The 19,183-nt window shown below is 37.0% G+C and overlaps 1 protein-coding gene across 16 annotated transcripts in view; it reads right to left on the bottom strand.

Annotated features, from left to right (window-relative positions):
* Oxr1 (oxidation resistance 1) overlaps window positions 1–19,183 on the bottom strand; it is a 335,909-nt gene that overhangs the window by 41,595 nt on the left and 275,131 nt on the right. For all 16 annotated transcript variants that reach the window (XM_004850275.3, XM_087190807.1, XM_087190810.1 and 13 more), the window contains 3 exons: window positions 8,235–8,387; window positions 5,212–5,396; window positions 1,746–2,497 (listed from right to left, as the gene is read on the bottom strand). In XM_004850275.3, coding sequence (XP_004850332.1) covers window positions 1,746–2,497; window positions 5,212–5,396; window positions 8,235–8,387 — 1,090 coding nt within the window. The remainder of the gene's footprint in view (window positions 1–1,745; window positions 2,498–5,211; window positions 5,397–8,234; window positions 8,388–19,183) is intronic.

Genomic DNA, 19,183 nt, shown 5'->3' with positions numbered 1-19,183 from the left:
CTTCCAAGAATTAGTGTACTAGGTATTAACAATGCTCATACAAGTGATAAATCCAGGTTTGTTTGTTTGTTTTTTGTACCGGGAATCAAACTCAGGACTTCGCACTTGCGAGGCAGGTGCAGTGCCACTGAGCTAAATGCCCGGCCCAACTCTAGGTTTTTTATAAATTGTGTAGAAACATCATATATTTGTCAAATGTTCACTAATACATACAGTATTCATTAGTTCTAAATAAGGAAAAAAACCTACGTAACCGTGAAATCTTTTACAGAACTTGCTTCAAGTAAATGTATGCATTAATAGTTAATACACAGCATCCTTAGGTCTTCAAGGTATCTCAACTGGATGATGAAAAGAAAATTCAGTATTATAAAAACTGAACAGAATTTCATGTGTTGCTGGTGGAGATGTAAAATGGTGCAGCCACTGTAGAAAACAGATGATTCTTCAAAAATACAAACACAGATTTACCATATAATCCAGCAATTCCACTTCTGGGAATGGGACCCCCAAAAATTGCAAGATGGGACTCCAATGCTTACACACCAGTATTCACAACAGTATTTTTCACAACAGCCAAAATCCAGACACCACACACATGTCCATCGGTGAATGAACCGACTGACAAAACATGGTGTGCATATACCACGGGTGCTGGTTAGTTGGCCTTAAAAATGCAGGAAACCCTAACATGTACTGTACCATGGAAGAGCCTTGAAGGACAGTGCTAGGTGAAAGGAGTCAGGCAAAACAAACAAATACTATGTGACTCCACTTACATAAAGTAGCCAGACTAAAGACAGAGACAAAAAGCAGAACTGTGGGGGCCAAGGGCGTGGGACAGGGAGAACCACCACAATTTACTGTCTATCAAGTACAGTTTCAGTTTGGGAAGACAAAAAAGCTCCAGAGACAGATGTAGGTGATGGTTGCACAACAAAAATGAATTCACTTAGTGCCATTGAAGTGCTCAAAAATTGTTTAAAGGGTAAAACTTATATTTTACAATTTAAAAAGTCAAAATGCTGTCTTATTCCATGTATATTTTACCACAATAAAATTTTTTGAAAAGAAAAATTCATATGCAAATTGGATTAATCTGGGGTGATCTTCTAATAGAATTAACGTAAGAAATGTTTCCTAAGCTACTTGAGCTATGGCCTACTTAACCCATAACATATTAAGGAAGAAGCACAGTATGTGAGAAATAAGAGATAGCCTACCACTCTAATTTTCATAATCAATAGAACCCACAAACAGAACTGAAAGAAAAGATTATATTTTTATTGACCCTGAATGTTTGTTTTTAAAGGAAAACATCAGATGAAGACAGAACTTCTGGATACTTGGAAAAATTCTAGAGACAGTCTTTTCTGTCTAACCACACTTCAAATATAAAAAGGTGGAATACAACCTTGGCAGTTATAAACTGCAATTAGAACATGACGTGCAATGATAAAAGACAAACCAAAAACTAAAATGGAAAATGGAGTCCTAAAAGATATACAGCCTGTGTGCACTTTCAGGGCACGATTTAGAGAGAATGTGAGGAGTTGAGCATGTGTGCAGAAGAGGTACGTGTGACGGCCACAGCTCTGGGGGATGAGAAAGACCCGGACACCAAGACCAGACACTGTTCCAGAGCACCTCCGTCAGGGGGTCCTTCAGACTGCCTGAGAGTTGGTGGAGAAAGAGAGAACACACTACGTAAGAAGAACTCTCTCCATACACTCCTTAACCCTTACCTTCTACATGTCCATCAGTAGATGCAGTCTTATGCTTCATCTCTTTTTGTGAGACCTGCTGAATATTTTCCCTGTGCTGTTTAGTCTGCTGCATAGTGTGAGTTTTCCAGAGTTTGCGCAGCTCTTCGACCTCTGTCTCTGAGTTCCAACTTTGCTCCTTTCCTTCCTGGCCTTTGTCAATAGTTTGCTTTTGTTCAAATTCTGTTGCTTCTCCACAAGACAAGTTTTCTCTTCCACCTCTGTCTTGCTGTAGCGAATGCTCATGAGGCAAAGGACCCTGGTCTGTGTGACCTTTGACGATTGGGCTTGCTTCCGTAGGGCCTGATGCTTCCTGAAGCTTATCCATTACCCGCTCTCCATCCTGAGAGGCCATTTCAAGATGACTTAAATCTCTTTCATTAGACACAGCCCCAACTCCCTTGGCAGAATGTCCAGTGTTGGCTTTTAAGTGAGCAGGAGGATTACTAGACTCTGGCTGGGCTGTCAATCCTCCTACCTCAGTCTGACAGACAGTTTGTACAGAGTCTGAGGATGTCCCAGATGATTTATCGGAAGAGACATGCTCCTCTCGGATGGCAGAGAGCTCTGACTCCATGAACACATCCTCAGAGAGACCCTCCTCCATGCTTCGGGGAGCAGTGCTGGCACTGTCAATACCTGCATCACGAGTTCTCAAGTCTATTTCCTTGGTATTCATTTCTTTTATTTTCTTTAAATGGCAGAAGTCCTTTCCTGATAACAGATCTATTTCTCTGTCATTAAACAAAATTAAAAATGGTTAGATTTTAAAAATTGTACTATTTTACTTTCCACAAACTGACTACTGAATTAATCTTACCGAAGAGGCTTTTGAAAAACACAAAGTACACATCTCAACAGAACATAAAAATTTAATTTACTCATGTAGACTAAGTCAAACTTTCATATCAATAGATCAAGATTTGGAAAATATCAGTGTAAGATTTCCTTGCAGATAATCTACTCTAAGAAAATTTGATACCAAACATTCTGGATGAAGTTTTAATTTTAAATTGAAATTTACTCATTTATGGAATGTAGAAAATAAATTTAAGAGAAATTTTCAATTAAACTTTTAAATCTTATAAAAAAGAATGCATTAATTTATCACACATACATGCACAGTGCTTATTTACGCTTAAATAGAGATTAAACCAAGATACTGACTCACAAGCGAGGGTTGAATCCAAACTGAACAGAACTGAAGCAAATACACCTCCAGGATATATTCACAGTGACAACCACTCTTAATAACACTTTTAGGAGAACTTGTCCAGGTGAAGAATATAGATAAAGTATAAGTGTATGGTTCATAGCTAGGTCTAGATTCCATTGTATGTGCCATTTGTTTAGGTAAGCACTAGTGTTCACAGGCTGCAGTTTATATTCTGGAAAGAAGCAGTGTGAATGTCTATGTTATGAAGCATAAGTCAATAATGAGGAATGATGGTTCCAAGTATTTTGTAATTCATGGAAACTCCATGAATTCTCACTGCAGAAAGTGTTAACCTTTGTGCATGTACAGCTGGTGGACCAGGTGAAAATATCCTGCAGAGAAGAGACTGGAAAATACATCCACACAAAAATAACTGGCTTTCTCTGGGTGGTGAATCTGGATAACTCTTCTTTTGTTCTGTTATTTTAGATTTTTCAAAGATTCTGTAACAAGTATGCATAATTTTTATAACTAGGATGAGTACCATTTATTTTAAAATGTTATTTGAAGTCCAATTCCTATCTATGCTGCCTTTGTACTGAATTCATCTTTTCATAAAAGTGTCTAATTCATGTTATTTAATATGTTATGGCATCATCTACTGGTGATTCACTCAAACTGCATCCTTAGGAGGTTTCAACAAGCAACACGTTCCGGGAAATTTTGTCTGAACAGAATTAGGTAGGAGGAGGAGGAGAACAAACCTAACAGGATAAATATTTATATAAGTGCTGTACTTTTCAAAGTTAATATGTTGAAAGGCTAAACATTTATGCCAACACTGTTTCTACTGTTCAATACAGTCCCAGAAAATATCTTTGAAATCAATTTTCCAAGCAGTATGAAAAAACCAATCAAATTTTTTTACCTCATTTTTCATACAAAACATTGCTCAGAAAAACTATTTGCTTTGTTTATCAGATTTGGTGCAAAATACTGTTTTTAATTATCTTATAAGGCGAAAGTTAAAAAACTCATTTTTGAAGGCATGTTTACTGTTTGGATGAAATACATAGTCCTTCCAGCTGACAGAGCTACAACATCGTAAAGAACGGTCACAGACTGTTCAGAGTAAGAGCCCCCGGTACACTAACACAAATGGGAAAGGGCACTGGCGGACATTACACATCCACATGTGATTTCTGCCCTCTTGATCTTTCGATCTAACCTTTCATTCTTTCTTTCACCTGAGTCTCATCCCTTCAGTAGCCCTCAATAATCTTTATTTGCTGAAATTGGCTTTGGAAAATTTATAACTATAACAATAGTAGAGGATAATGACACCTAGGAATTATCTAGGACTATAAAGATTAACTTATTAAGCAAAATAGTATCTGTTGTGAAGAAGATATGATAGACACTTTTCCAATAAGGGATTTTATTCTATCACAGGTGTCCTAACAACTCATGTAATCTTCCTCAGATTAAAAAATAATTTTCTCCTTTATCCTTTGTAAGTTTTTCTTCTGAAGGGTTAATTTTACAGTGCCATCACCATCTCTTTAAGTCAACAGAATCATATGTGGAGAACAGGGAAGTTCTTCTCTATTACACATCAATTCTCTTCCTTTCTGCCCTCCTTTGGTGTAGCTATATTTTATCCTCTTTCTTTTATTTCTCATTGCTTTCCTTCTCTCGGGTCATTAGACTGGTCAAGCACATCACTTCCAAAGGCTGTGCCCGACCCGTTATCTCAGCTGTGCTGCCTTATCACACAAACCCCCGATCAGTGTATTCTGAAGTTAACATTTAAGTGCAACTTGTGGGTTCTCTACTTTGTGTTTTATACTTTTTCAGGGGAGAAGAGCGAAAACATATAAGTGAATAAATTGAAAAAATGCAGTTATTCCGGCTATACACTGTCAGATCTATACCTCACCCTTCAAGTACTTCTGAGAAAAATCTGAAAACTATCTTTCACAATGATTAGAAGTCAACAGGTTAGAATTCTTAATGCTATATCTAAAAACACTGATGTGGTAAACACTGATACGTTACTCTTCAACTATCTGGTTCTCTGAACAAAAACATGTATAAATTTAAAATAATTAAATAATTCCTAACTATTCTAGGTGCATTAAGAATAATCTTTTATTACTGCATATATTTCTTGTTTCATTACTGATAAAATGAAAAATGGGTGTAATAAAATTACTAAAAACAGCTGCAAGTATCAGAGCAGGGCCAACTCTGGGCACAACCGACTGCAGCGGAGGTAAGCACCGCTCTTACCCGGGGAAAGACTCCTTTACTTCGCTGTCCAGAATGTCTCTGCACATTGCGGCCGACATCACCTCCTCCATGGGACACATGATGCCATATTCCTCACAGCCGTTCTCCTGGACCAAAGGGTCGGCCTTATGTGGATCGAACATGATGTTGTTTGGTGTAACCAGCAGCACACCACTGACTGTGCCCTATGGTGAAAAAAGAAAGTGATGCTTACTTTTCAAAGTTCAAAATTTTAAAACTATTGAAACTATTTTACTAATTTTCTTATGCTGCTAGGTCAGCTATCATATATATTAAATTCTAGAATGATGATAATCTCATGGAAACATTTAACAAAAAATTTCAAAATGAAACATAACACTGTTTCTTAACTCCTGACGTATTATCGGCATTAAATTAAGACTAAGGTGAGCAAGAATCTCCTAATAAGTATCATCTTAAACCACATGATTTTCAGAAACTTTAAGCACAAATTACTTTTTAGAATTAACAACTTCTACCTGCTTTGTGCAACTGTCTGACTAATCTTTTAAGGAGAAATTACTTCTGTCAGAAAATAAAGTCTATCCGCAAAAGAAAAGTTACCACTTATAATATTTCTGTAAATACCAAAAGATAAAAAGACTACAATTTGGGATTCTATTCAGGCAGAGAGAGAAGCTTGTATTGATTTTATTTTTTTAGCTTTAACTCCACCATAATTTAATAATTATAATCATTGTTGACAAGTTTCAATATTTTATGTAAAGAACTTTTAGTATGATTGATCTGTGGGAAGAAGAAAGGGGAAAACTTGCAGGAGAAAGTAAAACTTCTGACTATTTTCTTCTATGCGTTAGCATAAACACAGCCAGGCTCCAACAAGAGATTATATTCCAAGAACATCAGGGTACAGGCCCAATGGCCCTGTGTGCACTTTGATCCTTGAAGCACATTTAGATACCTGCAAATAAACTTCTGCTTCGAGCCAAAACTAATTCTGCCAAAAACTACTAAAAACACACACAGTATGCATGAAATAACTTTTTCGATACTGAAAGGCTGCTGGCCAGTGATATCTGAACAAGACAGAGAACCACGGAGACTAAGCTCCACCCTCATCCCTGGACACCTTGGGTGGACAGGGTTTTCAGGTGGCATGTAAGGAGATGGGGACAGGAAATGCTGCTCTGCAAGAAGATTCTGGGGTGCAGAGAGGTCCCTCTGAGCTGGAGAGGAGTGCTGACCACCAGCTGCACACACAGCACATCCAGAGACGAGCAAGCAGCACTCCACAGAAGCAGAGGATGCGACTCCCGGGGTCTGCAGTCGCACGCAGCTTGAGTCCTTGTGAACCAGAGGGACAGCCTGTACTTACAGGGCCACAGAATCTCTAGGGCAGTGTCTCAACAAGTGAGACTATCAGTTAAGACAAGGGCAGCTGCGGGCTTGCCGAGCAAAACTTAAAAACAAGCCAGGATCAGATCAAACCGTTTCTAAAAAACTTAACCATGTCCCAGGAAAAAAGTACAGGAATAAGTACAGGAATACAAAAACAGTCAGCACCCAAGAAGACAGAATTTACTGTGTCTGGCATCTGAGGAGAAACTATAATTCAGAGGAAGAAACAGAAAAAAATGACCCTCACCAAAGAGAAAAAAAATCAACAAACACAAAAAGACACAGAAGTGAGAAAGTGAAAGAAACTTGGGAGAAAAGCATTAATACAATTACTATAACTCTATTCTAGAGTACAGAAGAGAGATTGTGCATGATAAGTGGGGATATGGAAAGTATGAGGCCCCGTTTGGACTTAGTTGAAAATAACAATGATGGAGATGAAAGTATCCTGAATATAATTAACATATTAGACACAATGGGAAACACTGCCCTTAAAATACAACCATTGCAATTATACCGAATGAAAAAAGAAAAAATGAAGAGTATCAGAGAGCTGTGTAAGATGTTAGACAGCCAAAAATGATATAAATGAAGTTCTCGAAGAATGAACAAAAAAGGATGAGAAAGAAAAAACATTTGAAGATATATGGCTAAAAATTTTCCAAATTTGAATTAAGCTACAAATTCACAGATCCAAGAAGCCGAATGGACAAATATGAAAGATACATCAATGCACATCATAATCAAATTGTTCAAAATTAGCGATAAAGAGAATATTTTGTGTAATCGAAGACACTTTTTCTTACAGAACATCAAATAACAGAAGACTGCAAAACTGCAAGCCTGAAAACAGTGGAACAGCATCATTAAATTTTAAAGGAGAAAGAAAGCCTTGGCAACCTGATTCTGTGTCTATAGCAGCAACTTTCAAACTAAAAAACAATTTATGAATTACAAGTATAAAGTCATGATTGTCATGTATGACTTCTAAAGTCCTTGTCATGTTATGGTCACATTCTAAGTAAAACCTGGAATTTATTTTTCAATTCAGCGTTTACAGCATTTCCTCTGCAAACTTGAAGGTTTTGCTTAGAAAAGCAGCAAGGTATTGTAGATACACAGATTCAAACCAAGTCTGAATTCTGACCATCCTAAAAATGTTTTGACCAGTCACCTTTTTGGACCTTTTTTTTCCTGTAAGAAGAAATAAGGCTAGCTATTCTATAATATTATTTTTAGTTGATAAATCAATTAATATACCTCAAATAGTTTCTGGCATCTAATAGGTGCTTAATGAATAGTTATCTTTTTTTGGTATATTATACTGTTTGGAAAAGTTAGCATTCCAAACATTACCTAGAAGTAGTCTTTTTTACATGCTTTTTGAAATATCCCAGTGGGAATAAATTAACTGTGCCTTATGATAGTGAATTTGTTGACATCCCATGGGCTTTAACACTTGCAACAGCCCACCAGACTCTTCTGTTATGAGCAAGGTCCATACTAACTCAAACTAACAGTTACCACCAATACCTTGTTTAAATATTCAGGCATTGATGATTTAAAACATAAACGTCAAAGTGTCTGACATTAATAGTGGATAAGGCATGATTAAAAGTTTTCTCTAAAGTGTCATCCATTACCTTGCCAACAGTAATGTATTTGCAATTAATTTTAAGAAATTTCTCAGTAAATGCTTCCTCTTCTTCAGAAGTTGAAGATACAACCTGTGCTAGCCGAATACCAGTAAGTGTAGATGAAGGAGTTGCTTCTTTTGGATGGACTGCATCAAGATTCTTAAAAGAAAAAGAAAAGGGTACTTTAGAAAACTATGTAAAATAAATAGAGTATTAAAGGCAAATGAATAGCTTTTCCCAATAAATTCTCTTCTTTCGGTCCACATTCTAGAAGTCACCCAAAACAGTGTTATGTAAAAATGTTTTCCTGCTTCATGTGGCTGTTAAGGTGGAGCACCACCTTGGTTTGCTTTGGGATCCACCCCAGGGCTTGGTGGAGCACACTCTTTGGTGTGTCTGCCTGGGGCTTGGAGGCGTGACCCTGGGGTCTAGTCTGTGCCCTCACCAACCTCTTCCTCTCTAACACTCTTCCCCGGCTCTAATTCCCAGGCTCTGTGAACTAGCCTGCTCTGCTCTGCCACACCCTTCCAATGTTTCTGTCTCAGAACCAGCTTACCATGGACTGAATTTCCTTAAAACCTGAGCCAAATTAAACCTCTCGAAGTAGTGGGTGTCAGGTGTTGTGTTCAGCAATGGGAAAGTTGACTAATACACTCAATAAAAACCTGAAATACAACTTACATTTTCAGTGATATACATATATATATGCACATAAAATATACAGTGTATATGCCTATATACGTACAGGTACACACACACATGTATAATTATCCAGGAAGCATTAAGAACAACATCACACATATACCTACACTCATACCCCAACACACAGATGCTCAGGCACTCATGAATTAAACCACTAACCCTGATAAGAGAATCTAATAACCATGAAGTGCTGGGATCAAAGAAAAGGTGAAGACCTTGTCTGTGGTACCTAGGTATTCAGCAAAACCCACTCACTGGAAAAGTCTGAAATTTGAAACTACTGCAAGTTTATCAACACTACTTTACAAAGGATCACTGAGATCCCAATTTAGCTTTCCCAATGCCATGAGCCGTTCTCACAGTGTAATCTATGGACTTCTTCTCAGAGGGCTGTTGAATGGTTAAAATAAAATATAGACTTATAAAGCAAAGCAATTACATATATTGAAATGATCAAAACATTTTAAGAAGGAAATTGGAAATACAGTGATATGTATTCTCTATTAATACATTAAATAAGATCTAGTAGTGACTGAAAACTTAATGTTGAACATAACTCTTACCTAATGACTATAAATGACATTTTGTGGTTTCTACAACTCTAAAGTGATCTGAAAACATCTGAGGATAAAGTCACAGGTATTCCGGGTATTGATTTACGTTTTTATATTTCTTAATTTAAAAAATTTTAGACTGCACTTAGAATTTTTATATCTAAGTTCACAGGCCCTTTAAATATTATAGAAATTCTCTCCATGAAAAGTTCAATATTCTGCTCCTTGGAGGAAGGTAGATGCCTTTAGAAGCTGCCTTTAAACCTGTTTTAAATATCTCCACAGAGGCATTTTGTACCTTATGAACAAAGGCACACTGTTTTGTAGAAGAGTTTTCATAGCAGCAAGGTTCTGAGCTTTATAACACATCTATCTAGTAGCTCTAATTTAGCTTTTGGAGATAATAAATAACATTGTCCTTCCAGATTGTTGGTGAGAATGCAAACTAGTCAACCACTATGGAAATCAGAATGGAGATTCCTTAAAAAAGTAATACTAGGAATTCTATTTAATCCAGCTATTCCCCTTCTAGGATTCTTCCTGAAAAAAGTTAAAGACATCATATTACAGTGACACATGCATACTCATATTTACAGCAGCACAACTCACCATAGCTAAATCTTGGAAGCAGCCTAATCAATAAAGAAAATATGGTTATTTACATACAATGGACTCTGGGCTGGGGATGTAGCTCAGCGGCACAGCACCTGCCTGGCAAGCGCTAGCCTTGAGTTTGATCCCTGGTACAAAAAAAAATTACAGGAGTACATACAATGGATGACTACTCTGCCATAAAGATAAACTTGAGTGATTTGTAAGAAAATGGATGTACCTTGAGACCATAATGTTAAGTGAAATAAATAAAACACATAAGCTTAAATATCACATGGTTTCTTTTAGATGAGAAACTCAAAATATAAATAAAGATCAAAATAAAAGATAGAAAATAGGAAGTAAGACAGATCTTTCTCAAAGGAGAAGAAGGTCAAGAGGTGGAAGGAGAGGGCAGAAGAGAAAGGGGATGAATAAGACATCGGATGTGTTATGTACCTGTGCCAACCCCCCACGAGGAATGGAAACATTATGTACTACAAATATATGCTATTAAAAAATAAATAAGATTGCTTTCTCTTCAATCTCATAGACTCTGAGGTAAGTGAAAAGAGATACCAAACTTTCATGTGACTTTTTGTATCCTAGCCAATGAATTTACCTCCTTCAAATCCTTTCACATAACCCTCCTAAAACGTAGGCTGAATCCTTAGCACTGGGACACTTTTGAAGGAAGGACAGACTAGTCAATATACTGCAAACCAACAATATTTAGTATACAACTATTCAATTATTTTAATAACCTAAAGTAGATTTTAATGATCACATAACACTGCTCAATTGTATCTGTTAAAAGTTCTTAATTTTTTCATATTCTGATGCAAATTAATAACTTTACACTCATTCTGTTGTCTGATACTTAACATATCTAAGAGCTTTTTATCATGTATATAAATTTAATTCAGCACAGCTGATCAAATAGGTGATATTAATAACCTCAGAGGATAGTTACTAAAAATCTGCTACATCTAAGTGTGTTACATGGGCCATTTCATTTTTAACTCACTCAAATGAAGTATATATAATGAATGATCTTAGTTTTTAAGGAAACTTATGCTTAAGTCAAATTCTGTAACCTGCCAAATGAGTAAGACAAAGCTGAGCTGCAAAAGGACTTGTGAGTTTATGTGTAATTAAACCATCCCTTTCCGATCTTCTATCAAATGATGGACAAATGCGCCAAGAAAAATATCGCCTCGTGCAGAGGTACCAGAAAGGCCCTGGAAGTGGGCAAAAAGCTACCAACACATTTGACTGCTCAGTTACTCCCAAGTCCAACTGATCATCCTGTTACCCACTATGCAAGTGTTACTCAATACATATTTTATATATCAGAATACAGTACACTGTCAGTGCTTTCCTCAAATGAAGATATACCTCACGGAATAACAAGATCTCTGAGTTTTTTCGAAGTCCTAAATTCTACCACTCAGTATCTACAGAAATCTTGATTTTTCAATGTAATCCTAAAGTTAGCTTATTAGTAAATGCACAAAATATATACAAAAGAGATAATTTTTTTCAAAAAAAGATCAAAGTTTTTCAGATGAATTATCAGACTTCATTGCAACTTACATAAATGCTCATTATTCAAAGTATCAGTATCTCTAGGTAGCTGGTTTTAACAGATATTTATTAATTCTGGCTCTTTTTGTTTTTGTTTTTTTTGGTACCGGGGCTTGAACTCGGGTCCTTGTGTTTGCGCGCAGCAGGCGGCAAAACTACTGAGCAAAATCCCCAGCCCTAATTCTGTCTCTTAATGTAGTAGTTTTGAAACTCATCTGAGGACTTTCTAATATTTCTCTGTGCCATTTTATTTTAGCCACCAGCAAAGGAAAGATTTTTTTTGGTACCAGGGATCGAACTCAGGTCCTTGTGCTTGCGCAGCAGGCGGCGAAACCACTGAGCTAAACCCCTGGACCAAAGGAAAGATTTTTACAAATAAGAAGTGTAAATATCTATCTAGGCTCAATATTTCCCTGCAGACTCAAATGTGAAAAAGCTAAGGTTTATTAGGACAGTGGTTTTAAAATGTTGAATTAGTCATCCTTTTTGTGTAATTTCACTACAGGTTTTACAGTGTTACTATCAATTATTACAATAAACTAGTAACTTTGAACATTTCACGTCACTTCTTACTGGGGTTTTACTGTGTTTTTATCCCTTTGTGGTTGAAATTTACAGAAATGTTTACAAGTAACACATAATTAAAACATAGGTTTAAAAGCCATTCAGGTACTAAAATACCAACATCTGTACTTCTTTCATATATCATGTATGTGCAATATACTCTAAAAGAAAACGTTTGCTTTTAAAATAGTGTATACTATTTCTTTATTCAATCCAATAGACAATGAATGTCAGTTATCTCTTGTAATTTTTTTTTTTTCAAAAACCAATTTGGGAGTGGTTGAGACAGGGTCTTGGTATGTAGTTCAGGCTGACCTCAAATTCACTGTGTAGCCCAGGCTGGCCTGGAACTTGTGGTGACTTGCCTGCCTCAGTCTCCCTAGTGCTGGGATGACAGTCCAGCATCTCCTGTAAATTATATTTAACCATATCCTTCAGATTTACATTTCACTTCTTAGAAATGGCTCTTACAACCAAGAAGTCGAGACTGCTTGAAATCAACGTGCAGAACGCTAAGATACAAATTACAAAAACCAAGAGTGAAGAAAAAGTACAACTGTAAGGAACCCCATTAGTGCTGTACTTGGGGCTTTGGACCTGGCTCTGAGCCTCTTGGGAGCTACGTTAAAAACCAAACAGGATCAACTTGTAATTCTAATCATGGAAATGATATTCCCACCCGGACACTGGAAGATAACTGTCATCCTGTAACTTAACCATTTCTTCTGATGTTAGAAATATGAGAATTTCTTCTATATAAGGAATTGGCTTCCTAATATCTAAATAAATGTAAAATCCTACTATGTAGTTCAATTTTATCAGATATGAAGTATAACATTTTGTTCTGAGAATATAAGGTTGGGGTATAACGTAGTTTACTAAACAGTACATATTAAAATTTGTAATTCCCCAATAAGTTGAATTTAAAATCAGTTAAAAAAAAACAAAGCTAAACTGTATATAATATACTATACTACATTTGACATAATTTATATTATATATTGTATGGAAATAATATTTATATAAGCTCACATTAAATAGAATAAGTTGTATATATTCACATATTAAAATTTAAGTTTAAAATCCTTAAAGTTAAAATTCTAATTTATATAGTATGCAAAATATAAAATGTATTTCATATATATAATTTTTTATGGAGTAGGTATTAGTGGTTTGAAGTTGAAAAACAGAGACAAAGAATAAGAAAGGCAAGGTTTGTGACTTAAGCATGGCATATGTGAGCAATTCTTCAAGTATATGCAATATTTAATCTTTTCAAACTATACTGCCATTTTTGTCTAGTTTTTGTAACTTCTTCCACATCTGCTATGACTTGTAATTAACATGTTTTTAGGTACACAGGTATACATCTTCAAGATGCTGATTAATTATGCTATTAGTTAGATTTAAAAAGGTTTGTTTCACAGAAGTCACAAATATTCACAAATATTCACAAGCTCCCCAATCTCTCTGAGAAATTAATCACACACTTCCATGTAACTTCTCATCTTATAAGTGAAGAATATGTACTGAAATGTTTTTGAAAATCTGACTTAAGCATAGTTAAAAATCTGAAGTCACCTTTCTCTTAAAAAATAACTGAGATGAAATTCTGTAATATAAATTCTATTGTGTACTATCAAGCCTCTAATTCTCTTGAGATGCTACAAGAGTCCATGTAATGGGTTAACTGTGTCTCCCAAATGAGACACTCAAGTCCCAACTCCTAGTCCTCCGGGCTGGGGCTTTACCTGGAAGGAGGCTTTTGCAGAGATAATCAGGTAAGCTGAGGCTGTGGGGAGTGAAGTGCACCCTAACTCATCACTACTGCCTGCTGCTCATGAAGTGAGGAGCACCGTGAGGGGAAGGCAGCTCTGTGATGCGCAGGGCGGAGCTGGAGCAACACAGCTACACACCAAGGAACGCCAAGGGTTCCTGGTGATGCTGGGCAAGGATGCTCCTGCCCTGCAGATCGAGAGGAGCAAGGGCCATCCACACAGCCTGAGGTCAGACTTCCGGCCTCCACACTGAGGAGATGAATTTCTGTCACAGCACCATCAGTCCGTGATCCTTTGTTACAGAAAGGCTAAAAAATGAATGCAGGCGACTAACAACGTTGAAGTCATGTAAATAGCCTAACAGCTTTATTTAAAAGTCCAGCAATGTTAAAAACTGCAATGCTGATGCTTCTGTTCACCTTTTCATCATTTTAAACAGCACTTCTGAATTATAAGCTAACGTTTATTCTTGCTCTGGTCAAGCTGAAATTCCATCTGTCCCGCCCACGCTTGTCTGACACTTGAGACTGGACACGGTTTGTCTTGGCTGTAGAGTCTCTGCACTGTCGGTCCTCAGCGTTTGGTTCCTCGGCCAGTGCCAAAGGTGGAGAGAACACAACACGCTGTCGGTTACACCTGAGCTCTACCGCTTGTCCACTGCATGACTTGTGTGAACTCGCCATTCTTCTCTCTGGGTCTTAATTTCTTCACTTTCAAAATAGGGCTGATAGGGCCAGGGATTTAGCTCAGTGGTTTCACTGCCTGCTGCGCAAGCACAAGGACCCGAGTTCGATCCCCAGTATCAAAAAAAAAAACTAAAATAGAGCTGATAACTTATTTACTGTAGATTAATGTTCTAAACAAAGTACACAGTAAGTAATGCTTAGGTGGAAGACAACAACTACAGCAGTTAGAGAAGCATTTAACATGCCTAAACTCCATCACTGATTTTTAATAGTTTTTCTTCCTTTAGGATTTCATGTAGGTACTTTCTAGAACCTTTTCAATAGTTTTTCAAAATTCTATTTCCAAACCAATTATTATTAGTAAAAATTCTATTTTTACTATCATCTATTAAATTGATTATAATACAAAGTATTTTACATTAAAGAAAATGAGTATCTGCATATCCCTTCCTTCAATGGAGTATATTAACAGAAGCATAAATAAAAATTTAAAATTATTTCATTTTTCCACATTACTTATTTTAAACATTTTTACTCTGAATTTCTAAGTATATCACATTAATAGTTCTAACCTACAATGGCATTAGCATAATGAATAAAGATGAAAAGGAGTAGAAAACAAAAGTAGGTTCTATATTTATAAAAAGGCTGTGAAAGTTAAAGAATCCTATGAGAAGAAAATAGGGCAAAGTGGCAGCTATCCCTACAACCTCTTACAATGGGTAATTATCACTTATCTTTCGATCCATTACTTACAGAGCAACTGCAGTGTCTGGGTTATCAATCCCAGTACACAGGAGTAACAAAGAACACAGACTCTGGACTACATCAACTAAAACCCTAGCTCCGCTATTAGCTTCCTGAGTGACCTGAGAGGCAAATTAGTTAACTTCTTGCCCTTAGAGTCTTCCTCTGTAAAACAGAAGTAACAGTGTATTTGGTCAGTGCATCAGACTGCATAATTTTAAGAAAAATGAAAAACAGGACTATTCATCAAGGTAAGAATACAAAACTTCAGGCCTGTTTTGGTCCGAGGTCCTAAAGAGGAAGGACGAGAGCAAGAGGCCTAAATGAAGGCAGAGAAGGCTCTGAAGAAAGGGTGGCTGGCGGGAGGAGAGAGATGTGGAGGGATGTCGGCTCTGTGGTGATCCTGGAAGGAGGAAACATGCTCCCGTCTTACTCTCTTCCCTTCGCACTCATCTTTTGCTGGTGCGCCGGAAAGGCCAAGACCCACAGGAGTCCAGTGCTGCCCACTGCCGCCCAAGGGAGACAGAATGAAGGGGCACACAAACGCGCCGGCCAGGGCCCCTCACCAAGCTGAGGCCACACTGACAATACTCTCAAAGTGCTTAGAACTGCTTCGGACACAGTCAATGTAGCCATTTTCTCCTTTTTTCCACTCTTGCTTGGGTTGCACCTCCTATGAGTCTTCATCCACCAGTACAGAAAAAGGGAAAAAATTGTTTGGTCCTGTAAATTTCCAAAGATTATACTTGATACAAAAACAAATTACTAAAAAAAAAGAAAAATCAAACTATGTATAATTTTACAAAGTCAAGGAGCAAAATATTTTAGGCTCACAGGTAAGCCCCTACGAAGCCAGACATTCAGAAACCTATTAGTGGCCACTGGGAATGTGAAATGACAATTTCTGGGAAGAACATGTAGTAACAATCAATACTAATAGACATTATTGAATATGAATACTAACTCTACTTAATAAAACAATGTCCTTGCTTCTCAGGATACGCATTAATGATATGAAGTAGAAGAGATCTAACAATTACAGTACAGAAAATATCAGCACTTGAGATGTGCAGATAATTACACAGGAATATTTTGGAGTCCGATAACATATTTAAAAATAACTAAAGATTATAAAATCACTGTTCAAAAGACTCCTTTCTAACTACTGCACACAATCTTTTTGACAGAAACTGATGGCTATCATCCTGGGGAAAGGAAGTTGAAGAGCTCTTTCATCTCTGACCTTTTTCTCTGACCCATCCCAAGGGGAGGAATTTGTTCACAGGAGTCTTCATATTGAAGGATACTTCTGGGCCACCTCTGACAGGAGCTTTGACCAGGCTTTATTATTCTCTCCAACTTTTACTCCATGGCAAAACTGAAGAGAACACTTTCACATAGGAGAACATTTTCACCTTGCTGGTGCTTTTCATGCTTTCCAAGAAAGCAAAGGATAGGCAGATTTGGCTTAAAGCAGAGGGACAGGAGGGGACCCCATGGGCTTCTAGTCTGCAAAGACGTTAAGAGTTTACCTTTTTACACAATCCTGCTTTAGGGTTTGAAACACATGGTAAATTAACCCAACATTACCCAGTTTTCTTTCGAAATTGCCCCCTTATGCATATACGAAGGCAATACAAAACTATAATGTTTAAATTTTAAAAACTTTATTATAGTGAAAGACAGATTGCTATTAATCCACCTCAAAATACTCCCCCATCCTCATCCCTTATTTCAACACACTTATCCCATCATTTTTGCCACTTTCTGAAGCAGTTCTGGAAGTCCTCTTTTCTGAGTGTATGAAAGAGTTGTGATCAAAAATTCAACAAAAGCTTTTGCCCAGTGCATCCTACATAAAGGCAGGCTCCTAAAACATTACTATCTGTCTTCATCCTGTACCCTGTGACTTCTGGCTCTTCCTCAAAGTCAAAATGACTATAAAAGGGAAATATTTTGAATTGATTCAGGATATCAAGGCAGCCACAACAGTGCAACTAAAGACACAAAAGAAGACTTCCAGAGCTGCTTCAGAAAGTGGCAAGAGTGATGGTTCCTGAGGGGATTACTGGCAATGCATCTCACTGTAATATATTTTTTATATATATTTTTATATATTTTTTAATTTGAGCATTATTTTCAATCACAACTCTTATCTTTGTAAGTCCCTTGGGAAAATAGTATGGTTATGTTGAAAGTTTTTCTTATGCTTGTCCTTTTTCTCAGCAATAGCTACCATTAAAATCTGATTTCTATTCTTCATCAATAATGACAACAAATATATACAGACTGAGCATCCCTTGGGTGAAAATCTGAAATCTGAAATGCTCCAAAACTCAAAATTTTCTGAGTGCTGCCAGGAGGCCACAAATGGCCAATTTCAAATCTGACCCTAGGTGACTGGCTGGAGTTCAAACTCAGGCAAACTGACACCTGGGGTGCAATCACCCTCAGGCTCTGTGTCTCAGATGCACACTCTATGTGCATGAACTTCACGTGTAAACTCCGGGCCCGTCACCAAGACAACTCACTACATACATGCTAACATTTCAAAAGCTGACGCACTTCTGGTCCCAAGCATTTCAAATGAGGGATACTCCTCAGGTCAGGGAACATTCTCACTCTCATTCCTTTCAAGTGGCTTTCTGAAGTACAGCGTTTCCGTATTTATAAAGACAAGAAATGCTACAGGTAAACATTTGGAAGACTTCACGCCTCTGTCTCTCTCACACACTCACATGTTGTACACACCCCTCCATGCGCGTGCACGCGCGCGCACACACACACACAGAGCAAAAAGGCCCTGGGCAAGGATATAAAGCTATCAATAATAATATTTAATTATTCCACAAAAGAAGAGGAATACTAGAGCTTAGAAAGTAAATATGGAACTAGAACTTAGAAATGAGTAATTGAGGGTAAATTAATTAATAACTTATATTTTGTTACCAGTTTGTCATTTGGTATCTTGTTTTTTTTTGGTACCGGGGATCGAACTCGGGACCTTGTGCTTGCAAGGCAGGCGCCGGAACCACTGAGCTAAATCTCTGGCCTGTCATTTGGTATCTCAAGTGTTATGAGGCCAAATGGAGGCAGCAAAGAAAAAAGGTGTCTCCAAAGTCACCAAAGCCATGTGAGAAGCCCTGCAGGGTCCCAGGCACTGAGCACAGGAACAGCCTCACACACAGAAACAAGAGCTCTTAATGAAAGTGGGAAATTACGGAGAGAACTGATGCGTACAGAAAGGGCAAAGAGACACACTTCCTTTCAGAGAGCTCAATTAAACTGATTAATAAAGTTTAGTTCCTTGATATTCATTTGTAAAATGTAATGTGCACAGAATGCACATTTCTTATTAATGTTAGATAAATTAATCTCATGTTAATACTTGAACGTGACTAAGATAATTTATCTTTAAAAGGCAGACTACCAAAGTGCACTCATTTAAGAGTTCTAAGTACTAGTGTTATATGTTTACAGAAATAGAAATAAAATTCAAATTGTACAGGAACTTCCTATCATGATAATCTCATGTTTTCTAGGCAAAATTCCTTTGTAAACTAAATTACTTAGTGTCTACAATATAGTTTATATCTATGGACCATTGCCACCGAAGAAGATAAATCAGTTTAAACTATCTGGTTTAATGAAAGAATGTTTCATTTTAAAAACTGAGACTTAGAAATTTAACAAAATGAAAAGCTATGATTTCATCCTAACCATAGTCAGAGAAGAACAAAACACAT

This window comes from Heterocephalus glaber, unplaced genomic scaffold (genome assembly GCF_053883595.1).
Source record: "Heterocephalus glaber isolate CG9 unplaced genomic scaffold, H.glaber_assembly_v1.0 deba00001556, whole genome shotgun sequence".
Taxonomy (NCBI): Eukaryota; Metazoa; Chordata; class Mammalia; order Rodentia; family Bathyergidae; genus Heterocephalus; species Heterocephalus glaber.
Note: the sequence above shows the minus strand (reverse complement) of the source record. Positions and strands in the feature narration are given on the sequence as shown.